This window comes from Moschus berezovskii, chromosome 19 (genome assembly GCF_049115385.1).
Source record: "Moschus berezovskii isolate FMDL1 chromosome 19, NW_MosBer_1.0, whole genome shotgun sequence".
NCBI classification, from domain to species: Eukaryota; Metazoa; Chordata; class Mammalia; order Artiodactyla; family Moschidae; genus Moschus; species Moschus berezovskii.
In genome coordinates this window covers 65,262,891-65,289,768 of record NC_142478.1, presented here as the reverse complement: position 1 = coordinate 65,289,768, position 26,878 = coordinate 65,262,891, and the positions used below count along the sequence as shown (strand labels likewise).

At 40.9% G+C, this 26,878-nt stretch overlaps 1 protein-coding gene across 2 annotated transcripts in view; it reads right to left on the bottom strand.

The window, feature by feature from the left end:
• HECTD4 (HECT domain E3 ubiquitin protein ligase 4) overlaps window positions 1-26,878 on the bottom strand; it is a 175,500-nt gene that overhangs the window by 32,904 nt on the left and 115,718 nt on the right. For both annotated transcript variants that reach the window (XM_088828234.1, XM_088828233.1), the window contains exons 30-51: window positions 26,650-26,785; window positions 26,416-26,557; window positions 26,002-26,168; window positions 23,725-23,871; window positions 22,855-23,039; window positions 20,397-20,550; window positions 19,223-19,503; window positions 18,835-19,024; window positions 17,518-17,599; window positions 15,582-15,784; window positions 14,604-14,739; window positions 13,632-13,814; window positions 13,005-13,169; window positions 12,444-12,613; window positions 11,417-11,532; window positions 8,142-8,245; window positions 6,820-6,981; window positions 6,554-6,702; window positions 6,078-6,157; window positions 3,397-3,560; window positions 928-1,165; window positions 21-157 (exon numbers count right to left, since the gene is read on the bottom strand). In XM_088828234.1, coding sequence (XP_088684360.1) covers window positions 21-157; window positions 928-1,165; window positions 3,397-3,560; window positions 6,078-6,157; window positions 6,554-6,702; window positions 6,820-6,981; window positions 8,142-8,245; window positions 11,417-11,532; window positions 12,444-12,613; window positions 13,005-13,169; window positions 13,632-13,814; window positions 14,604-14,739; window positions 15,582-15,784; window positions 17,518-17,599; window positions 18,835-19,024; window positions 19,223-19,503; window positions 20,397-20,550; window positions 22,855-23,039; window positions 23,725-23,871; window positions 26,002-26,168; window positions 26,416-26,557; window positions 26,650-26,785 — 3,491 coding nt within the window. The remainder of the gene's footprint in view (window positions 1-20; window positions 158-927; window positions 1,166-3,396; window positions 3,561-6,077; window positions 6,158-6,553; window positions 6,703-6,819; window positions 6,982-8,141; window positions 8,246-11,416; window positions 11,533-12,443; window positions 12,614-13,004; window positions 13,170-13,631; window positions 13,815-14,603; window positions 14,740-15,581; window positions 15,785-17,517; window positions 17,600-18,834; window positions 19,025-19,222; window positions 19,504-20,396; window positions 20,551-22,854; window positions 23,040-23,724; window positions 23,872-26,001; window positions 26,169-26,415; window positions 26,558-26,649; window positions 26,786-26,878) is intronic.

Below are 26,878 nucleotides of genomic sequence, written 5' to 3'. Positions count from 1 at the left end.
GACCGCTGTGGGGCTCTTACCTGTGGGATGTCATCGTCGTCATCGTCATCACTTTCGTCATCTGCAATGGGGGGCGGGTGGGGGTCTGGGCCGGAGGTGATGAAATTCTCATAGCTGAGCTCCACTTTATAATGACAGGAAGTATCACTATCATATTCTGTAACAAAGCACAGTGACAGTGAATTCTAGGCAAGGGCATATGAACTCATCCATGGACGGCCAAGATTCTTTTAATTTGTGAGATATAAAGACTCTTAGTTCTTAGAGGAATTTTAAACCACAGAGTCAAGGAATAACTAATCGTCTACAGTTTCCTTGAATCCTAAAATAGTTTATATGGATATAATTCATTCAACTCAAAGAAGACTTTGGATGGTTCTTCAACAAGATAAAGAATTAAACAGACTCTTAAAACAATTTTCAAACCAGTATCCCAAGGGCCAAATATGGTTGCAGACATCTCATGTCTTGAAGCTCATTTTTATTCAATCTTCTTAAGAGATTTTTCAAATAATCAGGAATGTTTTTAGTGCACACCTATACATCTACCACTTAGATTCCACAGTTAACATTTTATTATTCTTTGATGGCTTCCGTTTTAAATCAGTTTAAAAATGATTAACATTTAAAATTTGGAGATTTTATATAAAATTCTGTGGTTCTTAGCTGTCTCATAAAAAGCGGACAATCTTTCAGGCCTGCATTTCCATGTGGCAATATTCTGTTGGTTCTGAGTAGTGGCAAACTTCCTATATGTGGGGGATGGACTCTCCAGACCACCAGGCTTCCTCCTGGCTCCCTATTTTATCTGGGCCTATTACCCCATTACCAGTGGGCACTGGAGTATGTCCAAGCTAAATGGGTTTATGGAATTAACAGCATTTGCATTTCTAGGAAGCAGGTGGACCCTGAGGAGAGGCAGCTTACGTTGCTGAGCAGTGGCTACAGCAGCAATTCGGCATGGTGGCCCGTGAGTGCCCGGGTCTGATGCAATACTGGTGCCAGCATCATTATCACTGTCAGAGGCCATGGCAAAAGGCAGGGCCTCGAAGTTAGCACTGATTTCCTCGGCCAGGTCAGTGCACAGGTCAGCAGCGTTGCGGTGGGCCTGCCCTTCAGCGTAGGCAAACGGGCGGGAGCCAAAGTTAGCGCGAGTCTTGGTGTTCTGGAAAGGAAACCAAAAAAAGGACTTGAAAGGAGTTAGGTTACTTATGTGTTCACTTTTAACACCTCCAAGTGGACTTCATTCACTGTCCCCAGCTATGGAGAGCCTGTGACCCCAGCAGAGGGGCTGATGCAACTATAGACCCTGGTGCTTCGAGCTTGGCAAGGCCGCCCTGCCCCTCACCTCACACTCATGTTCTTTGCTATTCAAGCTCAGTGAACTTTCTTGTTTCCAACACTGTTCCTTTCTACCTGATGCCACTGCACATGCCACTGCCTTCACCTACAACATTCTTTCCTCCAATTTTGTCCATTTAAACCGGTTAAAATTCCAGATCTGGCTCAAACATCACTTCTTCAGGGTAATAAGGATGTGACCAGATTGGCTTGTTACTTGCTTCCTCAAGTCTACAATTCAATCATATTGTGATGATTAATTTTATATGCTGATTTGACTGGCCACAGGGTGCCAGATTAAACATTGTTATTGCTGGTGTGTCTGTGAGATTAACATTTTGAATTGGTGGACACTGTAGGTCCCCAATGTGAGTGGGCACTATCCAATCCATTGAGGGTCTGAATAAAACAAGAGGTGGAGGAAGGAAGAATTCAACCCTTTTCTCTTCACTGGTGCTTGAGTTAGGATATCTCACTCCGTCTTCTCTTTTCTCTTGCTATTGGACTGAGACTGAATCAAGCCATGCCTCTCCTGGGTCTCTGGCGTGCTGATGGCAGTTCATGAGACTTGTCAGTCTCCATATTAACATGAGCCAATTCCTCAAAAGAAATCTCCTCTCCCACCTCTGTCTACATACACACACACACATTCTTTCTCTCTCATATATGTATACACACACACACACACACACACACATCCTATTGCTTTTGTTTCTCTGGAGAACCTTGACCAATGCCTAGTGTTTATTAGTTTGTGATTATAAACACACACACACACACACACACATGTTTGTGTAAGTGTTTGATTAGTACCTGACTCCTCCAACTGGATTTAATTGTACAAAGTGTTATTGTATGTCCAGAGTTTAGCATAGCACTTGAGATATAGCACTCAACATAGGTGCTCAATAAATAAACATTAATTGAATGACTAGAACAGGCTGCCAAAATTATTGACATCTTTAATCAATTCACTGAAGAAAGAGGAAAGATGCTATCAGAGACATGGTACAGGGGCACATCCTACAAGATCTTCTAAGTCATTCTAAGATTTGGGTTTTCACTATATGTGACACAGGATGTCACTGACCTGTTGAAAGCAGAAGAGTAACATGACCTAACCAACATTTTTAAGGGATCACTGTAGCTGCTGTGTTGAAAAGACATGTAAAAGGGCAGGAACTCAGGGGATGGGAGGAGAGGGAAATATAGGAATACTGTAACATGCTACCCAGAAGGTGAGGGTGACTGGGCCATCAACTCAGTGGTCAGATTCTGGATACATTTTGAAGGTAAGTCAACAAGGTTTGCTGACAGACTGGCTGGAGAGTGGGAGGAAGAAGAGGGGTCAAGAAAGAGGCCAAGGTTTTTGGCCTTAGCAACTGGAAGAATGGAGTTGCCATTTCCTGAGACAAGGCAGGCTAGGGAAGAAGCAGGCTGGGGGTGGGGAAGAGTTAGGCTCAGTTTTAGACATGTTAACTTTGACATGCCAGTGGAATATCTATTTCTAAATGTTGTCTAGGCTGCTGAATATTTGTGTCTAGAATTTAGGGTGAGATCTGGACTGGATATAAGGATGTGGGAGCTACCAGCATGCAGTAAGTAGTAATGTCCCATAGAATATTAGTTGTTTATAGGTGCCCCTTAAAAATAAGAGTTCCATGATAAAGTATAAGTGTAGGGACGCTGGGTTAAATAAAGTTTAATTTTTAAATCTTTACTGAAGGATACCTCTGAGCTTTTGGTATACTAAAGCAACCCAAGAAGGTCATGTTCCAAACTTATTTAACCACAGGTTTTTTCTGCTGGCACTGGAAGAACACCAGTGTCCCTTGCCTTGTTGTTTAGGAAAAATGGCCAAAAGGAGATCAAAGCATTTAAGCACGCAGATTCAATGCAAAGGAAGGACCCACTTCTTCAGGTTTTTTGAGGTTCCATCATCAGCTACCACATCCTATGTCAACCAGTCCACGTCTAGTGTCTTTAATTTTTCCATTCCCGATGGAACAAATTGCTGAGGAGAATTTGGTTTTCATTCCCAACAAGATAACCTGCCTTTTTCTGAATATGAACCACCGGCCACATCCCACCCGAGACATCTTCGAGATACGGTGAGAGGCGCTGCCCACAGTATGTGAAGTACACACGGCCCTTGGCAGGCTGCCCGGGTGGAGGAGGCGTCCCCTCAGTTCTCTCCCAGCCAATCCCTGCCACGTCACCTAGGGCAGAAGGAGACAACACTTTTTTTTTTCTTTTCCCTTTTTATTGACTATTAAACTTCCAATATGAACTGGCATGCGGTCACATACCATTGACTATCATGGTTTTTATTTATTCATGCCATCAGTTACAGTTGAAAAAGACATGGAATACCTTGTATTGGGTTGGCCAAAACATTCATTTGGGTTTTTCCATAACATCTTACGGAAATATACAAAGGAAATTTTGGCCAACCCAATATTTAGATATATATAAAGTAACATAGTTTCCCTGGTGGTTCAGACAGTAAAGAATTAACCTGCAATGCAGGAGACCCGGGTTTGATTCCTGGGTCAGGAAGAGCCCCTTGAGAAGGCAATGGCTACCCATGCCAGTATTCTGGCCTGGAGAATTCCATGGACAGAGAAGCCTGGCAGGCTGCAGTCCATGGGGCCACAAAGAGTCAGAAGACTGAGCGACTAACACTCACTCACTCAAAGTAACACAACAGAAATAAACAATTTTAAAAAGAGAAGTCAGAAACTGTTCAGAAGAACAAAAATAGTAGTGTCTACATAGTTACATAATTACACATGAAATTTAACCTTTATTTTCCAGGCAGCTAAGACAAAAAGGAAAAACATTGGATATGATTTTTTAATAGAAGAATACAAGTTTTTCTCTTTTGACACGTACAAGATTGCTTATGAATAAAGGTAAGAAAAGTAGTATTTTCTCAGCAAGTTTGCAGATGACTTAGAAAGGGTCTAAAAAATATAATTTAAAACTCCACCTACAATGTAAACTAAACATACATCATTAACCCATATTATGACTCTTTACTTATATTTATTTAAGGTATTTTTCAGGAAGTGAAGATAATACAAGCCAAGCTGCTTTCTGATGAGATGACTAGATACTGGGATGAATTTAGAGAACCAAGGGGACTATGTCCACCACATCAGCACTACTATGGGCTGCCTCAGGCAAGTTGTTAGTGCACACAGCTTTACAATTAACCCGTTGTAAACTCTCCAGTCAGTGCATGAAGTTCTGTGATTCTGCTTTTGATCAGTCTCACATGCTTTATTTTTTTTTTTTTTGGCTGCACTGCATGGCTTTCAGGATCCTACTTCTCCAACCAGGGATCGAACCAGTGCCCTCAGAAATGAAAGTGTGGAGTCTTAACCACTGGACCGCCAGGGAATTTCCAGTCTCATATGCTTTTGATACCATTAGGCTGGGTTTCCCAATGGCTGGGGACTTGCCATTGTTCACCACAGCATCTGCAGGGCCTAGAAGAGGGCCCAGCACATAGGAGATGCTCAAAGAGTAACTTAATAAACAGACACTGAAGGTGTTGGTACTGAGGTTGGGATCGTGTTGTTAAAAGTAGGTTCTTAATTCCTAGTACCACACAGACACATTTCTCTAAGAAAAGAGTAGGTGGCAGGCTTGCTTGAGGTCTGATCCAAAATTTTCTCAAAAGCTAAAGAATGATCAAACAAAACAATCAACTGTAACAAACAAATAAACCACCTAACTATGGGTCTCCTGCTGTCTCTACTCCCCCTCCCTTTGTGCTTAAAGCACTTAAGTACTCAGCAGATTACAGAGTTCTGCTCCATAGAGAGAGAAACAACTGCCAGGAAGTAACTTCCCAAGACATAACTTGACCATAACTGAAAATACCATGCTCACTGGTAAAGTACAATTTAATAAGGAGCTCCCTCAAGGAAAGTGATGACCAAATTACCCCCCAGACAGCTACAACAAGTTATCTATCGGGTTCAGTGACTCAGGAATCCCTCCCTAAGCATCTCAGATCATCTATCACATTTAATAATTTCAAGTTTCATCAAAGATGATGCTAAGATTTACTGTCTGAAAATAAGTCACCAACACTTTTGGTTGCTTCTAATGTCAAGAGGACAATGTTTGTATTATGCTACTTCTGGAGCAGTTAGGACTATTCCTCTACTATTACTGATCAAGTTATTATATGGAGGCTTAAAAAGACAAGGGGAAAGATTTTATCTTTATTGAATCGCCTATGTGACTGAAACACCTGGGCAGAAGATCTGCTGAAGCTGGACTGGATGTTTAGGCTACTGAGAGCAAAGTCTATAGCACATTGTCTTCCCTACTGATAATGGATTTCTTGAGTGCTTCAAGGCGACTGGTAGGGGTGTTTTTTTTTTTTTTTTGAAGATATTTATATGTTTATTAATGAAAAGCTAATTAAAGACCAAACTTCAAAGAAAAGCAAAATCTCAGATTTTTCTAATGATGGAGGAATGACAATTAATGTGACTCCTGAGTTACCAATGGAGGCTTTAATGACAACAGTGCCTCATAAAATGAAAGGTTCAGTGTAAACTAGGGGACAGCAATGACAAGTATTTCATTTTCACTAGAAGACAGTGTCCATTTCCATTTGCTGAGTTTCATTAATTTTGACCTATTCTGGCCCAAACCTGGGAACAACAGAAATAGACAAGGTGCAAAAAAAAAACAAAACCTCCCACCATACTCACCAGGAGAGAGAGTCACGTCTAATCGAACGCTCTTCCACTGTAATAAACTGGAGCCATTGTAATGCACCGCTCGGCCATTGCTATTGAAAAAAAAAAACAAGGAACAGTCAGAGACAAGGCTAATGAGCCAACACAGAGGAAGGTAAGCAGTGAATGGGTGGAGGAGTTTCAGTAGCAGGAGAGTAACTAGAAGACAAACCCTAAGAGCTCTTCTCTTTCATTGAACCTGAGTATATTTCTAGCTGGTATTATCTATATTTTTTAGGGTAGAGACTATAATTATATTACTATAGTTTTAAAATACCCACATCCATGTTGGGTTGTTTTTTTTTTTGCCACACTGCATGGCATCTTAGTTCCCTGACCAGGGATTGAACCCATGCCCCCTGCAGTGGAAGCACAGAGTCTTAACCACTGGATAGCCAGGGAAGTCCCTAATTTTTTTTTTTTAGGTAACAATGATAGCAGCCACTTACTTATGGAAAAGACAGGTGCCCACTGGATTAGTCCATGCCCCATCTCTTTTCTCTGCTTCTGTAGCAAAGCCAAAGGAAACTATTGGTCCAGTATCATCATCTGTATCTCCATAGGAAACAATTTCAATTTCCCAGTAGAAAGACGGGGCCTGAAGAAACACCAGGAGTGGGCAGACAATCAGGGCTCACCATGGGCCCTTGAACTTCCTCTTTCTCTCATATTTGAAGGACAGAGGCAAAAGACAAAGGGTCCTGTGATTTCTCACCTGAACGGGCAGTGGTGAGGTGGCGTAGATAAATGTGCCCCGGGGCAGACCTCCCCCTGCACTGGGGTCTGCTAGGAAGGTGACAGAAGTGAGGTGCGAGGAGAACATGCAGGCTCGGACAGGTGGGAACACTCGTGAGGGGCTCCATGTAATCTCTTTGGGCTGCATTGGGGAAAAACACTCTCATTCAATAGCATTGTGAACACAAAATGGAGATGTTGAGATTTCAAGTGACATTTTTTTCTCTTATATATTTTTAACTGTCTCATTTTGAAATGACTTCAAATCTATAGAAAAATTATAAGACTACAGCAATTTTTGTATACTCTTACCTAGTATAAAAAAATTTTTGAGATAAATTTTTTTTTGAGATTAAAATTCACATAATATGTAACTTTCCCATTTGAAGTGTATAGTTCAATGGATTTTAGTATATTCACAGAATTCTACAATCATCACCACAAACTAATTTTAGAACGTTTTTGTTCTCCTTAAAAGAAACTGTACCCATTAGAAGTTAATTCCCATCCCTCTCTCCTGCCAGTCCCTGGTAACCACCACTGTGCTTTCTGTCTCTCTGAATTTGCAGGTTCTGGACATTACAAGAAATGGAATCATACAGTATGTGGTTTCTTGTGACTGGCTTCCTTCACTTAGCATAATTCAAGTTTTATCCATACTGCAGCATGTATTAGCACTTCACTACTTTTTAAGGCTGATAATACTCCATTGTATGAATATACCCATTTTATGTATTCATTCATCAGTGGATGGACATTTAGGCTATTTCTACTTTTTGGCTATTATGACTAGTGCTGCTAAGAACATTCACAGATATGCCAATATTGGACAGTTTTGCCTTTTTTGCTTTTGCCCCTCAAGTGAAATTTATTTTTTCCCCGTGAGTCTGCTTTTTCATTTGTTTATTCACTAGTTTGTTGTAGTTTTTAGATTCTATGTGTAAGTAATATAACACAGTAATGTCTTTCTCTGTGCCACTTTTGCTTTTTAGTCACTCTGTGTATACTTATTAGTATTATTACAAGATGAACTACAGATCTAAAATTTTGAAAAAGTTTTATTTTTTTTATTGATAATGCAGAAATTATTTACAGACTGCCGAGTTCTGCTCCTCTGCTGTAATCTTTCAATATTCAGAATGTCAAGTTGATGTGCTCTGACATTCAGAGATGAGAACATGTCACTGCAGAGCTTATACCTCCAAATGGCTCTGCAAACACCCCTTCTAAAATCATGAATGTCCTGCCTGGCATTCTGTAATTCTCTCATGCTGCGTGCTGCAGACACAGCAGGGGGCTCACCTGTCTCCGGTCAGCCTGCAGCGGAGGTGGCGGAGGCCGAGCACAGTCCCGGTAGAGCATCCTCAGTCGTTCACACTGCACTTCCACAACTGCCAGCCGCTCTCCTGGAAGGGGAGATGTTGAAGACATGCAAATAAATCCTACAACTCCTGAGAGGGCTCCAACTCTTTTGGAGTTGGATCCGAGCAATGACATACTTACAGAGATTATTCAAATTCTTACAAAGAGCAAACGCCCTGAGACATCTTTGTCTCCTACATGTAACTCAGCAACAAAGCAATGTAGTCAAGTGCATGGGCCCTGAGGGTGGGCTGCCTGGATCCAGAATCTGGTTCCATCACTTGATATTTACCATCTCACTGCCAACATGGGGGTAATAACAGTACCTGTGCCTCACAGGGTGGTTGTGAAGATGAGACAATGCAAGTTAAAGCCTTTAGCCAAGTCCCTGACACATGGACAACACTCAATAAATGAAAGCTATTATTATCATCTAATGAATGAAAACTATTATTTTTATCATCTAAATTGATTTTTTTAAGACTTTAACCTGCTGAACATCTCCCACAAGCAAAGGACAGGGCCAGATGTTGGAAAATAGAAAGTTAATATGAGCTGAAGCCCCTAATCTGGGAGGAGAGATAAGACATGTATATGCACACACACATATGACAAAGAACAAGGCTGAAGTGTGTTATTATGTGACATAAGACAAAAACATGGGCAGAGATGAGAGACAAACCAAAGAGGGAAGCGTAATTACAATGGCCAAGTCTGTGGCTCAATTTATCCCAGATGAAGTAAAATAATAAGAGGAATTCACTGAAACAATTTTCACTTTAGAGAATCTATATATATATTGCTTATAAATTCTATGACACATTCATTTATGAAATTAAAAAACCTTGATATATTAAAAAATAAAAATCAAAGAACTCTTTCTCTTCTACACACTACTTTGAATCTCATGTAGTAAACAGCATTTCTTCTGAGCACGGACTTTAATTCTCTAGTAGGCTTTAAGAATCTACTGCTGTGTTGGAAAGTAATTCAGACATAGTTATTCTTTTTTTTTTAAATACAGGTAAATCAGCAAACTTAGATACCTACTTTAAACATTAAAATCCTTTCTGGTAATCCAATATGTGAGTTATTAAGGACTGTTAAATTTGACATGGATTTCCCTGGTGGCTCAGATAGTAAAGAATCTGCATGTAATGCAGGAGACCCGGGTTTGATCCCTGGGTCGAGAAGATTCCCTACAGAAAGGAATGGCAACCCACTCCAGTATTTTTGCCTGGAGAATTCCATGGACAGAGGAGCCTAGTAGGTTACAGTCCATGGGGTGGTAAAGAGTCGGACACAACGGAGCGACTAACACTTTCACTTTCTTGACATAGGACACTATTTTAGAATATAAATTGCTGTGTATAAGCTTATAGTCTTCTCTTTTGTAGCAATTAATAAGAACTTCCCACATGTTTCTTTCAACTCTTTGTTTCTATAGGGTTCTTTTCCACGGGGGAAAAATGGGTTAGATGGGTTATTATTAAAGCTATTTGCTCTAAATTATTATGATTTCTGGCTTACACATTAAGTACCAAAGTTAATTTCACAGAGTAAGATAAAATGTATTCTACTGTAGTCTATAAAATGTATAAAAGAGACCCAGAATGAGTCCTAGAGAAAAGCGATTCATTCAGAAGGTTATATGCTTGCTAAAATCAGTCAAATAAGTCTTAGGATGCAACCTAAGCCAAGAATATAAGAAAAACAGAAGTAGAGAACTACCTATGACACATACAAAATTAAATAATGAGCAAGTGTTTAGTCACAAGTAATTTCACTTGAGAAGCCGAGCAAGCAAGCTCCTTTTCTTTTGTTCTTGCTGTCTCTTGTGGGGGGATCTCTCTGAGGCTTTTTAAAGGTTGCTGGCCCCAGACAGCTATGCTTATTAAAGGAAGGAGATTTGAGAAGTAAAACAGATATAAAAATGAAGATGAATTAAAAAGCAAAAACAAGCCAAAAGAAATCACTGTCACATGAAAAAGGACAAAAATTTAAGGACAGAAAAAATTAGAGAGTTACAGGAAAAAAAGCAAATAGCATGAGAGACAGTAAATAATATAGGTAAGAAAAATGACCAAAAAAATAGATAAGATTAAAACCATTAAGGGAGGTAAAGACATCCATTTTTCCCTTAGTTTATTAAAACATTAGTACAAGAGCACTGGGGAAATGCTAATCTAATTGTGAACAATTATATTTAGAGTCCAACTAGATCCTTGAGGATAAAGGGTAAATTTTCACTCAGAAAAACCCAGGCCAACCATCAATGTACAAGAAATTCAAGAACAAGAGAACAAATTAAATGGCACCATAGGATATACAAAACCCAGACTATGGGAAACTCTTCAACAAATAAGTTGTAAGGGAAAAAAAGATACTGAGGGGAATCTGTATTTTAAAAGCGATTTAAAAGACAACAATGAATTACAATGGATGAACTCTAATTGGATTTTGATTCAAATAAACAAACGTAAAAACAAGTATGACTCTGAGAAAATTAGAAAGTTGAACACTGACTAGATATTAAATAATATTAAATTATTATAAATTTTTTACATGTGAAAATGATATTGTGGTTTAAGAGTCCTTACTGAGATACACACTAAAATATTTACAGATAAATAAAAGGAATATCTAAAATTCTGCTTAAAAATAATCCAGGAGGGTGCAGTGTAGAAGAAACAGGATTGGTTATGAGTTGATAACTGTTGAAACTAGATGATGGAAACATGAGGGTTCATTATACAAAAAGTCTATTTTTGTATTTGTTTGAACTTTTCCATAAGCACACATACAGACACACAGAAACACAAACACACAAAGATGGATGTTAGTGCAAATTTCTGGACTCTGAATTCACACGTGGCCAATGACAATAGTCAGAAAGTATCTACAGCCCCAATGGCAGGTTACGAAGAATTCTAATACAGAAATGAAACCCATTTATTAACATGAATGGGGCCAAGAAAATACTCTGACACCATGGCCCTAAAGTTAAAATGAAAAATGCTGATTTCCTAGTTGGCATATACTGAAGCTTTTCATTTACATTTGCATATTTGAAATGAAAGTCAGTCATGTAAGTGCTGTGTCCAGAGCTTAGCTGTTGGAAGTGTATGTGAAAACAGTCAATATTCCATTCCAAATTGTCAGTGTGCTAACAAACCTCGACACAAAGGGTAGAAAGGAAAGCAACAGGTACTCACCAGCACTGCATTCCTGGGCTACTAGGTTAAGAACTTCAACAGCTGCTGGACACTGCTGTATGAATTCTTCACAAAATAAGCTGTCTTCTAAAAGCTGGGCCATGACCAGGCATGCTCTTAATGTTAAAAGATTTATAATATTTCAAAGTCATCAATGGTCATTGTCTAAAAAGCCGACTGTGAAAAGCATTTCAATTAATTCTATCCACTAATTCAAATAAGGTTCCAACTCTCCATTCCTCTTGCTTTTTTACTGAGCTGCATTGGTTTGAATATATGTAACTAGCTTCTCTTTTCCTGCACAGTAACTGCTGACACTGCATGGACAATTGGAAAAGGGGGAAATGGTTGCCATCTCCCTACATGAAGACACCAAGTGCCAGCATGAAATAAGCACTGTCTCCTAATACCTTTTCCTAAACTGTGCTTTGTAGGCAATATTAATGTTCTGAGAACAAGAGGGATCCGAATGCTTGGGAAATCTGTATACTGATCTCTCTCACCAGATTCAAAACATATATTAGAACTTTCTGGCAAGTTTCATTGTCAAAAGAAACCTGTTGCTGTTGTTGAATTGTACATAAATGTGTTTCTTTCCAATTCTGACACTTGTGAGCATTCCCTAATTTTCTCCTCAGCAGTTTGGAAAGTGATAGACCAGATAGGTACTGATGTGGTCTGAACTACTTAAAAAAGGGCCAAGTGACAGAAGACTTCCTGTGATAGAACAAAGCTCTTTGACCAAAGCAAATCAGTGGGGTCTATGCATGCACTCCATATACCACTCATATTTTGATTGTTCATTTCCTTAGGGAAACAGCTAAACTTTATTTCAAAGCACAGAAGTTGGGGAATGCAACAAAAACTGTAGTAAACACAGCATAAGAAGATGGTTTCTGTTACTTAGTTTGGCATGAAGTTCATGCTGTGGACCCAGTAAACCTGGCACAGACAGTCTCATGGAGGACCCCTGTCCCTCTGGCCTGCACCACCTCAGCACATTAGGGGGTCTCTGGAGGGTGCTCACCTTGTTCTTATTTCAGCCAGGAGCCGAACGACTGCCATCACAGGAGCTGACCCATCTCCTGTTGCAGGAAGTGAGGTATGAATAGAGAGACTTCCCTCCTGAGGAAGCAACATGGACTGGACTGCCTGTACTACCTTCTCAGTAATGGACAGTTTATGAAGAGGCAATGCCTGATGGCGGTGGGGGGGGCACGGCAAAAAGTTAAATTCAGGTAGTTAGTTTATAAGAAATGAGGGTGTTATTATCATCTGGAGTTAATTCTCAAAATTTCAATTAAAAAAAAATCACCATACAGAAAATTGCAAGCTAGACCAAAATGATTAAACATACAAGATACTGTGGAATATTCCTCAACAAAGAAATGAATTTGGTCATTTAGGTAAAAATCTTCACATCAACGTTACTATTAAAAAATCATACCCAATATGTAAATACATATCATAAGTAAAATTTAAGAAAACCACGTATTTGTGCTTTAGCACTGTGCACGTGCATATTACTCATTACAGGATGGTTACCATTTGCAGTGACATTTGAGGATACATTTAAAAATCACCTTACCTCTGATCTTGGAACACAAAGTCTAGACAATGGGATAGTCAGTGTGTCTGATGCTTGCGAAGTCTTTCTACAGTCTATGGGTGGGAATCTGACTGTAGCTATACCTTCCTGTTCGTTGATAGAAGCCACCACTCCGATGCTTCCTGATATTCCTCTACCTAAAACCTAGAGACACAGATGGGTTAGCACTACCTACCAACTCTGATGGTGTCAACAGCAATCTGATGTGACAAGTGGGAGGAGTAAATCTACAGCTGTCCTTATTGGCATTACAGCAACAGGTTCTTATAATGCAGATGCCAAGCCCTGAATGTGAGTTAAAATAATAGGTCCTAAAACCTTATATCAAGGTGATCACAGGATGAAGCAAATTCAAGCCTCAATTCTAAAACACTCCCAATATTGACACCACCACAGGACACAAGGGTTTTAGCTACTGCGCAGTACTGTACTGATGTCTAAATAATCTGCAGCACTGTGTGGATGAGAAGCCACTTGTTTCTTAGCTTGAAAAGACAAGAATTTTTGTCCAACTGGGTGGATGATATTTGTCTTACAGCTGATAGATGAATCAATGGACTTATACACAAGGGAAAGTGATGACTTGGGAAAATGGTGGCTGGTTACCTGGACCTCAGACCCGATCTTGATTGTTTCTTTGAAGCCTCCAAGTGCACACAGTGCAGCCACAGCTTGGCGGGCAATTCTCTGAAGTTTGGCGAGCTTTCTGCCACTACTGCTGCCATTTTCCAGAATGCTTTCTGCATATTTCCCCAACTGTGGAATGTACATCAGTGCACGAGACAGAACCTAAACATATGAAGCAGCCCACATGGCAGGAGTTAGAACTTGGGTTGTTTTGATACTACGGGTGGTGCAGTATCGACAACAGGGCCCCTGGACTAAAGGAACTCTGGACACAGGAGGGGTGCAATAACAAGCAGGAATGACCACTGATGATCTTGCCACATTGGTCTTATGTAATTGGACAAAATTGGAAATGCACAACCTTGAAACAGGAGCAAATCAAACACAGTTAAAAAAAAACACCTAAAATAAAGCCAAAAATTTATCTGAAGAAAGACCATAATAGTATACCATCTACCTTGGAACACCCAATTACTTTTAGGATGTGTTATAAGGTGTTCACAAGATGAATGACTGGGAAAAGGGAAACTGATGACAAAACTCTAGTTTTTCAGAGACTGGACTAGTTTGTCAAGATGAATTACTGAAGAGCTCAGGGAGTGTAAATCTGATAGAGGTCTCCTTAATACTCACCAACTCCACTTAACAAATCCAATAAACCAAGGATACATGACTTCCTAATGTTAGTACCGATTGAACACAAGCAAGGAGGAGAAACAAGGTGTGCCATTCTTTCCCTGAGAATACTAGCCTGCCTTCTGTGAAATCAGAACTGGCAGTGAAAGGAGATATGGGTTAACAGAATTGAAACCACTAAATCAAAGCAGATTTCAGGGGAAACATAAGTCTATCTGGCTGAAGTGGGAACTCTCTCTGTTACAATGTCCCTTGCTATAACAAAAAACTGACTTCTGTCCTGCTTCCTCCTTTAAGCAATAACAGCGCACTAACCTTCTCTGCTGTTGTGGTCCATATCTGAGCAGCATTTGACTCAGGTGCCATCAGCAAGCTATGAAGCAAGGCGATCACCTCAGCGGCCATGCTGTTTGCCACGTGCCCACTGATGAAAGGTCGGACAGGGTCAGTCCTGCAAGTGTCAACAGGGAGAAGTGTCAAGGCCCCATGATGGTAAAGAAGCCAGAAGAGTGGCTTTAGACTTGGCACCAGATGAAAACATTTTCTAATTACGGTGGGTTAGCCAAAAAGTTGGTTTGTGTTTTTCTGCAAGATATTACTGAAAAAACTTAATAAACTTTTTGGCCAGCTTCATACTAGAAAAAGTGGATTTTGGTGACTTCTTTGCATCTGCCTCTGGCTGGCAAACATAGAATCTCACCCAAACTTATCAGGGGCAACATGTGTTCATCCTTCTGTACACAGTTGGAATGGTGACAAGTATCGTTTGGATGAAGTAAAGGAAGCAAGGCCAGAATTTACTACTGCTGCTCAAAAAAACTGTAGCTGGTGTTCCTGATGGTGGTCTTTCTCAGAAAAACAGTCCTCCGGCTTCAGATGTGCACTCAGGCTGGAGGGCCTTCCTATTCGTCCCTCACAGCATCAGATCCACCAAGTGAATGGTCATCACTGGTTGACGCGACTTTGAGAGAAACTACTACAATGGCTGGGTATTTTAAGTCTCACTTCCTCACTTCCAGCAGGTCAAGGGGAGGATATAAAATTAAAACCTTCAGGACTTCCCTGGTGGTCCAGCGGTTAAGACTTCCCTCCCAATGCAGGGGGCATGGGTTCGATTCCTAGACAGGGAACTAAGATCCCGCATGTGACTTGGTGAGGCCAAAAATAAATACATAAACAAAAATAAATACAAAATAAAATATAAAAAAATAAAATTAAAACCCTCAAAACAAACCCTTCACACAGTAAGTCTGAGAAGAAAGTAGACAGCTTCTACCCTAGGGAAGGCTTTACCTGGCGAGTTCAGAGTTCCTCTCTCGGCAAATGGAGGTTTGGGCAGTCTTCTTCTTGTCCCCTGTGGACAGCCCGCTCACGGTCTCTGGGTTGAGGGACTCCACAGGTGGCCCAACACTGACAATGAGGCCTGATTGTGCCCACTTGGTCGCTTTTCGCAGAGCAGCTGCCGCCTCTTCCGTAATCACCTCACAGCAGCCACCCTGGGGGTCAGTTTAAAGATTCTCGTGATATTCTTTTCACTCTTCTTAGAGTTCACTCTTCTATACGTTAAAAAATCTGTGTCCCCCAATCTAGCCTCATTTTTATAAATGCAAACATTAAAATATTAGAACTGTAGAAAGTTAAATCTCCACAAGATCCCTTGTCCTCAGCCAGACAGAGATCATTGCTAGTCTTCCAGAATTTTTTCCCTGCAGATTCTGACATACAGAATCATAGGTCATGCTACATGCTGTTTTGAATTCTTTTTAACAGTTATCAAAACATTGTGAATTTTGATCATTGATATGAATCTGATACCATAAAATATCATGAATATCCATGTCAATATAGACATATCTGGTACAGTATTTCGTTGCTGTTGTTTAGTCACTAAGTCATGTCCGACTCTTTGCGACCCCGTGGACTGTAGCCCACCATGCTCCTTTGTCTATGGGATTTCCCAGGGAAGAAAACTGGAGTTGGTTGCCACTTCCTCCTCCAGAGGATCTTCCCAACCCAGGGATCGAACTTGAGTCTCCTACATTGGCAGGTGGATTCTTTACTGCTGAGTCATCAGGGAAGCTCAGAGCATTTCATCAAATGGGTGTAATAATTTCTTTAACAAATCCCCTATTTATGGGTACATGAATTCTATTTTATTTTTTACAAACAGAACTGCCAAGAATAAGCCTGTCTCTGGATACATGAAAATGCCCTATTTACCCTCACCTTGGCAATAAAGGGTATCATCAATCTTAACATTATCAGGGTGATAAGGTAAAAATGACACAGTACTATTATTTTTATTCTTTCCCTTTATTTATTTACTGTGTAATTTGTGAGACTGGACATATTTTTTATGGGCTATTTGTCTTTATTTCTTATTATCCATTATTATTACTCTTTTAACCTTTCACCCTATGATAATTTTTAAACTATTTTTAGGCTGTAGAACTTTCTTAACAGAGCTAAGAAAATTTCTAGGCCAAAATCAACAGTTCTCTTCCATATTTTACTATTAATGATAAATTGATCTTTTTTAATTTAAACTTTTTATTTTCTATTGGGGTATTAACAATATTGTGATGGTTTCAACATGGGGAAACCTATGGTTGATTCATGTTGATGTTTGGTAGAAACCAATGCAAAACAAACGGTAAAGCAAATTATCCTTCAATTAAAACAAAACACAATACTGTGACAGTTTCAGGTGAACAGCGTAGGGGACTCAGCTATACATACACATGTATCCATTCCCCCCCTAAATTCCCTCCCATCCAGGCTGTCATATAACACTGAGTAGAGTTCCATGTGCTATACTGTAGGTCCTTGTTGATTAGATGATAAATTGATTTTGACTAATCTTGACTCACTGGAAAAGAGTCTGATGCTTGGAGGGATTGGGGACGGGAGGAGACGGGGACGACAGAGAATGAGATGGCTGGATGGCATCACCGACTCTATGGACATGAGTTTGAGTGAACTCCAGGAGTTGGTGATGGACAGGGAGGCCTGGCATGCTGTGATTCATGGGGTCGCAGAGAGTCGGACACGACTGAGTGAACTGAACTGAACTGAATCTTGAAAATAGCCTTAATGACTTCAATTTCTCACCCTGCTTCTTTGTGGTAACGTGAATGTTTTTAAAAAAATTTCTCCTGAAAACCTGAAGCCTGGCAAATGCTCTCAACTGTGGTTCTTATTAGAGCAGGTTCTTCCACAATGGGGTTACCTTCGTCATGTCTCGGTCCATTTTCACAACTTTTTCCATGTTGGCACCGGTACCAAGTCGGAAGGGCCGTCCTTCTGAGCTACTGAAATGGGAAGTCAGAGAGAGGCAATGATTTTACAGGATGGTCACAGCTGGGGACTGCAGGCCACAAGGCAACCTGGTAATGGTCAGGCCACTACTACATGCTGGAACAAAAATCCACAGTAAGACTCAATTTTTCAAAAGGAAATGCTCTTTATTGCTCAATTATAGCACTTTTAGGGAGCAAAACAACATTTTTTTTTAAGAGTTATAATGATAATTAAAAACCTGTGTGAAGATGACAAACTAAGTGACAAGCTAATCCTAAAATAAAGAGACGGCCAGGCCCATGGGAGGCCTCAGTGAGGGACCTAAATCTCCAAGTGAGGTGGTTTTAATAACAGCCTGGACTGGTGCCTGGGTGTGAATGACTGGATCCTCCTTTCTAAGAATTTAGTTCCCCCTGCCTTCTCAACCTGGCTCTCAAAAAAGCTTTCACCAAGTTTGTAGGATGACATTTCACAGTGCCCAGGAATGTTCGTTGGAAATTTCTTCATCTGTGTGCTGACTTCCCCTGACTCGGTTTAGCCTATGCCAGTAGCCCACAATGCTTTTGGTTTCTATGATGGCAGACAAGGGACCCGATTATGAGGATGACACCATCATTCAATCATTTATTTGAAGAGAGGACTCTTCCATCTGAGACAAACATCTCTTCTAAATTCCCTAAATTTCTCCTAAATTTAGGAGTTTGGGTTCTGTGGGACCTTCTCATTGTCCTGGATTCCACTAACAGGGCCCTGCAGGTTTGTAATCTTTGGACAATAATTATATTTTTACTTCTTTGCTGAGGAATCATATCATTCATACGTCAATTAATTATGGCTTTTGAAAAAGTTTCTTACTTCTTTACCTCATAGTCAATGGTATCCCTAATTTTACTATGACTGAAGGATGCCCATAACTGAAAATCAAGCTGCATTATTCCTTCTCACAGCTGAGATCACACTACAGACTTGGTTGGACACAAATGATACATACTCAATAGGACTTTCACTCTGTCGAGTCCAGAGAGACAGTACAGAATTGTGGTTAAAAGTTCAGGCTCTAAAGTCAGAGGGACCTGTGTCTACATTTCAGTTCTGCCTCAGTTTGTCCGTGTGTGACGACAGGGATGTTAGTAGCAGTGATTACTTGTGAAGAGGGCTGAGATGGTTGATATCTGTAAGGGGCTTACTCAGCACAGTGCCCGTGACATGGCTCATGCTTGAAGGCATGGACTTTTACGATCATCACCTTAGTAATGGCTGTAGAACTTCATGGGACGACTGGTCTTCCCGCTTGTGGATGAAGATAGAGAGCTTGCCATCCACTGCTTCACTCTCTTCTCCGGGATCTTTATCACCTTTTAAGGAATTCTTGGGGCTGGTTTTTGTCAACGTGGTGTCAGGTTCGGAAGCGGTTGGAGAAAGGACTGTCTGACATCCTTTAAGCAAACAGAAAAATTGCAAAGTTGTTTGTGCAGCTCCCCTGGATGGGGAAAGCACTGGCTTTGGAATCTCTTCCCTCCCTCTCTCCTACCCTTTCCACCTTTCATCACAACTGTGACTGTGGATGAGGGAAAACTCGGTCTGATCATCCATAGAAGTGACGGTGCCTTTCTCCCGTCCTGGAGGTGACTCACCTGGGACCACGTAGTCTGCCAGCTTTGCCAAGAGCAGCGAGGCGATCTTGGACGCTGGGTCACTGGGATCCTCCTGCTCGCTGTTTAGGGAGGGGACGGAGTAGCTCCAGGGTGGGAGCTCCACGTTCCCACAGTCTTCTACGCTCATCAGCGGGAGTGCTGCCCGGCACAGCTGAAGAATGATAAGAACCAGCTTTGGGGACGGGCGTTGGTCAAGTAGCAGGGAGAGGAGTTTGGACACACAAGCCGGCTGGCTCAGGATGGCTTTACCTATGTGACTCCTGAAAAGAGAGGAAGAAAAGGGCCATGACGTTGGGGATGTTGATCTATAGAAATTCAGAAACAAAGGTTCTCTCAATGAGGTTAAACAAATGGACTTCAGATTTCATGAGAAGACACAGATTTTTGGCAATATGTTTTTATGAAGGTTTTTTAAGAATCATCTGATGAAGGCTCATAATTGACCAGTAATACTTTAAAAGATTTTTGAAAATTTTTTGATTCCTTATGTTTAGTTAATTGAGATCCTCTAGGTCAGCATGATTCACAGAGCATCAAGGCTTAGAAACCCAAGCTAGGAGGCTTTTAGTTTAGTCTTTTATTCCTTTTCAAGAAGTGCTTCAAGACCAAAGAGATAATACAGTGCTGGACAGACCTCAAGAGTCTGGGCTCTGCCACAGCTGAACCTGTTACATTTCAGCAGAAACCAGAGAATAAGCAGCCTTAGGTGGACAAACCTCTGTGGGCCTCACAGCTCACACATGAATAAACCTCTGAAGAATATCTTCTTTCAAAGACACAGCACAAGAAGGTGAATTAATTACAAGTCCTGGCTGGTTAGTCTTTAATCTTGCTATAATGAAGGTTAAGCTGTTTGGTTACTGAATGCAGTGGTACTGACCTGAAAGGCTAGCAGCTGTTACCAGCAAAGTATTGGAGCAAATGATAATATGTAATTTTGTGGTATAGATATTCAAATAAATAATTTCCACATTTTGGAACTAAGTGTTATTTTTCAATGACAGTATTCTCTACTATTTTTCTTGAGGCAGGAGCATGTCAGGATGGCCTAGTAATTGAGATATTTCTAAAGACAGCCACCCTCTCCCCAAAGGAATGCCATCACTCAGAGGAAAAGCCACCTCCTCCCATAGCTCCAGGGGGTCTTCCATACCTCGAGAGATCATTGAGGAGACTCAGGACGTCCTGGAGGGCGTCGTTCCCGGCAGCCTGGTTGCCGCAGCATTCGGTCGCTCGGGCAAGGTGATTTGTGAGAAGGCTGGACACCTGACGGGCCAGACCTGAGTGCACAGCCTCTGTGGAGCCACCTTCAGAGTTCAAGCAAGAAAAAGCACGGTGAAAACCCCATGAAGGCATGGTGAGTCTGCAGCTGTAGCGGGTCTGCACTAAAGACTCCCTTTGCCCAATTTTTCTTTAACCTGCTCAGTATTTTTTTAGCCATCCGATTAGTGCCTCTCATTAGATAACAACTGGGCATGGCAACCCACTCCAGAACTCTTGCCTGGAGAATCCACATGGGCAGAGAAGCCTGCTGGGCTACAGTCCATGGGGTTGCAGAGTCGGACACAACTGAGCGACTAAGCACACACAAAAACATAAAGAAGGTAATAGTAACTTGAAAAATGATTCAGTGTTGGGGGAATACATAATTCTTTTTTTTCTTTTATCTTCAGTAGTTGCAGCCTGCAGGCTCAGCTGCTCCAAGGCATGTGGGATCTTAGTTCCCCAACCAGGGATTGATCCCGCATTCCCTGCATTGCAAGGTGATTCTTAAGCACTAGACCACCAGGGAAGTCCCAGGAAAAGACATTTTTTTAAATTAAAATTGAATATAATTAATCCACACAAAGCCCAGAAACATACTTTGACAGGGAAGAATTATCATTTTACTGGGATAAAAACATCTTTTTTTTTGTGTGTGAAGTAGTTGATGTACAATATAAATTACAGGTGTACAATATAATGATTCACAATTTTTAAAGGTTGTATTCCATTTTTAGTTATAAAATATTGGCTATATTCCCTGTGTTGTCCAATATGTCCTTGTAGCTTACTTAATACACAACAAATTGGGGCTTCCCTGGTGGCTCAGATCGTAAAGCATCTGACTGCAATGAGGTAGACCTGGGTTTGATCCTTGGGTCAGAAGATCCCCTGGAGAAGGAAATGGCAACCCACTCCAGTACTCTTGCCTGAAAAATTCCATGGTCTGAGGAGCCTGGTAGGCTACAGTCCATGGGGTTGCAAAGAGTCGGACACAACTGAGCGACTTCACTCTCACTTTCACAGTGCCCTCCCCTTATATAACCCCTCCTCTCTCCCTTTCCCCACTGGTAAACACTAGTTTGTTGTCTGTGAGTCTGTTTCTTTTTTGGAAAACATCCTGATATTTAACTCACACCCGACCTCTTCTCAAACACAATAAAAGATCTTCTTGGATTTTTCCATTTTCAAGCACCTCTCATAAAAGGCACAAAAATTATTTGCCACTGACTGTTCATTTCCCTGGGAAGTCTTCCTTACCCCTCAAGAAAAATGCTCACATCACCTTCTTTGGGAAGCTCTGCCTGATTCCTTAGTACAGAGGGTCTGTATGCTCCTCCTACAGCACCTTGTGCTCACCTTGATCATGGCATTGATTGCACTGGAATTATTTGTTCACTGGCCTATTTCCCCCACTGGACCATATATTTTAAAGGGAGGAACATGCCTTAGTCATCCTACGCCTGGCTCCCAGAACAATAAAACGCACAGTGAATGACACGTTATATACTTGGGATAGTATGGAGAAGTTATCCTTCAAGTTTACTTTTTAAGTTGGATTGCTGACTGAACATATTATTTGGAAATAGCATCTCAAAAGCACAACTGAAAAATCATTTCATAAAAGTATCTATTCGGATACCATTAGCAGTGATGGCAGGAAGGAAAGGAAAGATGTCTTCAATTTCCTGGCGTTACTGTCCTCTTTCAGGTGGTCATTGCTCCTTCCCAGCCCCCTCAGCTTTACTGAGGTGTGACTAGCAAATAAAAACTGTATATACTCAGACTGTAGAATGTGAGTTTTTTAAAAGGTATACAACGTGACGATTACCTCTCTGTGTATGTGTATGGTGGGTAAAAATACAAGACATCTCAGCGAGTTTCAAGTATAAGTGAAGTATCATGAACTCTAATCACAAAGCTGTACATTAGGGCTCCAGAACTTACTCATCTTACAGCAGGAAGTGTGTCCTTTGGAACAAAATTCCCCTTGCCCCCTAGCCCTGGTGACCACTGTTCTACTCTGGTTTCTATCAGTTTGGCTTTTTAGATTCCACACATAAGTGAGATCACTGCAGTATTTGTCTTTCTGTGCCTGGCTTATTTCACTTAGCATAATGTCTTTTGCATTAGGATATTGTTAAATGTCACAGCACAGTGATAAATTTTCACAGAACCATGCTGATGAAGAGGCTCCCATGAAATCATAATTGATTAAATCAATCTAGTTATATAATTTAATAGTCTTTCTTTTCCCCATCCAGCACAAATACTAAAAAAAAAACAAAAACCCACATCGATAGAAGAAATCAAGGAGTTCTGTTATAGAAAGGGATCCTGCTTCTCACCTTCTTCTTTTTCCCATTCAACGCAGCGGTTGGCAAGCACCTGGAAGGCTGCCCAGGCCATGGTGGCCACCTTCTGCTTCTTGGTTTGTTTCTCACTGGAGCTGGACTCGGTCTGACTGCTCAAGCTGCAGAGTCGATCCATGAGCTGAACAAGGCCACTCCGCACCAGGCACTTCTCTTCACTCCTGGACAGGCAGAAAGGGTTGATTGAAAGAAACATAACTGACCAGTTCTTAGGAACTTCTCATTTAAGATCCAGGTTATCAAAGTGCTGTAAAACATGTCAATATAATCTTTTATTTACAAGTTAGGTTGCTACCATGTAAAACTCAACACAGAAATTTTTAGAATGGTGACTTCCTTCATAAATAATTAATTTCAAGTTCTGGTTAGTTCATACAGGACAGCAAAGTAAAAATCAATGGAATCAACATAAGGTTATCATAATAGAAAAAAAATTGCATATTTTATCATAAGGGGATTTAAAGACTGACTTCATCAATGCTTGAACTCTTCAAACTCTTAATCAAATAAGAAAGGAAATGTGCAAAGGCAAAAAGTTTTGCCCAATATAATAAGGAACTTCCTAGGGACCTTTTCTTTCCTTCAAACTTCTCAATTTTGACAATGTAACATAATCTCTAAAGGGGATCCAACTTCGATCATGTAGGAACTCAACAATAAGAATTTACATAGTAACTTTAGGTGTTTGTCGGGCGACAAGCTCATTTAATCAGAGTGATAGTGTCACTGGATAATCAAAACCAAAAAATCCTTTTTTAAAATATTTTTAATAAATAAAAATATTTCTATTTAATTGATGACATTGTGGTGTAACTTACATACTCTAAAAAGCATTTCTTTGCTTACCTGGTGTAAGGTATAGTACACAGGAGTCCAATGCTATTTGCACACGCGATAGGGTAACGTGCGCACAAAGACACCACAGAGGTCATGGTCTCACCGAAGGCTTCCTGGACCTGCTCGACCATACCACCACAGGTCAGTTCTTCAATTCTAGGAAACAGAACCGAAGCTCAGGCTTCCTCAACCATGTCAAGAACAGCAATAGTGAACACAAAAGCAGGAGAGGTCTTCTGAGAAACACAAAAGTGGTTAAATGAATCCAGAACTGAAGGAACCTTGGAGATTGGTGTTTCCCAAAGTGCAGGACCACAGAAGGCTGTTGGGCAGGATTTCTAAGAGTGCCTCAGAGACAATGCCCACACTCTAGGATGCTCTGGGAAATCCTAGGTTAGGTAAAGGTAAGCAGGGTTCCTCACTCCAGGACAACTCAAGGCTTTAAAGTCCTTCATATCTCTCGGAGCAGGAGAATGGCACCCAACATTTCCCAAATTTATTTAATAATGAAACCATTCATTTGAGACAGGCCTACCTCATCCCATGCAGTACTGAATACTGTAAATGCAACTGTACTAATGAGAAAACCAAGACACAAATACACTAAGTGTCCTTTGCAAGTTCACACTCCAATTATTAGCAGAATATGAGAATCCAGTTGGGAAATAAGACTTTCCCAATGTAAAAACACAACCTGGGATAGATTCTACAGCAATTAATTTTAGTTGAAAACTGGAACTACTGAATTTATCTACAAAGATATGCAACATAATATTGCTTATAATAGTGAAATAAGCAAAAACTATGATTTAAAAATAGGAAATTGGCTTAATAAAGGTTCAAGGATATGATGCAATGATATATAAGCACTAAAAACATTATAGGAGATCACCAAGGTTAGAATAAAGACTGAACAAATATGCTAAAACATTAATGGGTTTATTTTAAAATGCTGGATTTACAGGTGATTTTTATCTTGTACTTTGGGGATTTTCTGCATTTTTTAAAATGTCTGACATATGGTGTTAATAATGTCATGAGGGAAATGTAATATAATGAGGGGAAAAGGAATAATGCTGCCAGTGTTACAGAGAAACTTCTGGAAGTGAGCTGTGAGTCATTAGTGTAACGCACTATGCCTTCTGAGAACCGCTGTGGTCGGGTGGGCATGTGACTAATCTGGCCAATGAGCCAGAGCTCTCTGACAAGGGGCCTGACAGCTTTCAAGATGGTTGTCCCCTCCTCTGTCCCAAGCTCTCTATAATTACCACGAGCCAAGACAGACTTGTGAGGGACATGAGCAAAAACTAAAATTTAGTTTTTTAAGCTACTGAGATTTTGGGAGTTGTTTGTTTCCAAAGAATAACCTGGCTTCTCCTGATCGACACAGAAATTTCTCAAGACGGTCATGTTAGCTCTCAGTTCATGTTTCCCTCCAGCTATTGCTTCTGCTTCTTGGCCAGAGTTCCTGAGAGCTGTCAGGAGGCACAAGCAGCCTCCAGCAGTTGTAGTCCAGTCCTTGCAGAGAATGCCTTTTCTATTTCTATCTAAGTACCTTTGAAGCCCAGTCAGGCATTAGTACAGAAAAACTCCTTACAAATAAGTTATAAACCCTTCCTCAAAGTTAATATCTACAATTATGTTATTAGAAATTTGACCCAATAAAAATAAGCACCAAAGTATACAAAAATATAGGTATATAAGGTTGTTGACTGCAGCACTATTGTTAATAGAAAAGCAAAACAAAACAGGAAGAAGAAAGGAGGGATGAAAGAAAAGATGGGGAGTGAAAGAGAGAATGAATGAACCCATGTGTTCATCAGCAGCTGAGGAGTTAAATAAACATAGCATACAATAGAGCTCTGTGAAGTTCTTAAAAGCTATAAAGCAGAGCTAATACATATTAACATGAAAAGATGCAGATGTCCAAAATTTATTGAGGAAAACAACTGATTACAATAAGGCACATGAAATATAATCTGAATTTTTTTAAAAAAATCACACACAAACACTTAAGCATACAAGGAGAATGAAATAGCTATTTACGTGTGTATAGTTGATGAAACAAGCTCTTAATAGTGGAATTTAGAAAAGGAAGGTAAGGAGAATTTACTTTATGTTACATGTACTGAATTTTTAAATTATATCCTGTACCATTTTTAGAAAAATACATTATTTTAGGGGAAAACACTAGCAAACACCATGATCTAACATTTGGCCCCAAGAGAAATCTTTGGACTGGCCTGTGCCCATTCCAGACAGGACAAACTAAGAGAAACAACTGACCTGGGTCCTCCCTGAAGGACCATTGTCACCGGACCGACAAGGTGTGTCACGCCCCCGACTCGCACGGCAGCCGTCAGCAACTCCCGCATGTGCACCAACGCCTGCTTGCGGGTGTTTCCCCGCCGCCATCTCGTCTGTGCGGCCAGAAGAAAGCTGCTGCTGGACACCTGAACACGTGAGAAGGAAGTACACCTGACTCCTGCGGTCACAGCACCTCTCGCGCTACTCAGCTACTCAGCAAAACATGAAGCACAGGGAATTCCCCAGTGGTCCAGTGGCTGGAGCTCTGAGTCCACAATGCAGGGGACCTGGGTTCGAATCCTGGTCAGGGAACTAGATCCCGCACGCCACAACTAAGACCCAGCACACTCAAACAAATATTACAAAACCAACAAACAAAAAACATGAACGTACAGCTTGGTCAGGGTTGGTGCCGATGAAAGCAAACAGCTGCCCCAGCAGGACGCTGTAGGTGGGCTTGTCCCTGCTGTCCTCTATGGCCAATGACTGCAGGAGCGTGAAGGAGCTGCTGCGGTGGCTGGTCACATGGCGCCGCCTACGGCCAAGCAAGAGACCCACTCAGGGAGTGTGTTGTGGTGAAGGTGCGTGGCAGCATGTGGGGATCCGACTTGGCCCTCAGCTATTTACCTCTGATTTGCTCTAGTAAATTCCAAATCTTCATTACCGATCATTTCCAGGTCAGAAGGAGCCGACATGCTGCGAAGGAAAACAGGCTGCCGCACAGCATGAGAGATCACCTTTGTTTCAGAGGCTGATTTACAAGCTGAAACAGAAAGGAAGAAGGTTGAGGTATCTGCTATCCTATTTGTAAGAATGACACAGCGACAGCAAAACCCAACACCAAACTAAGAGTACC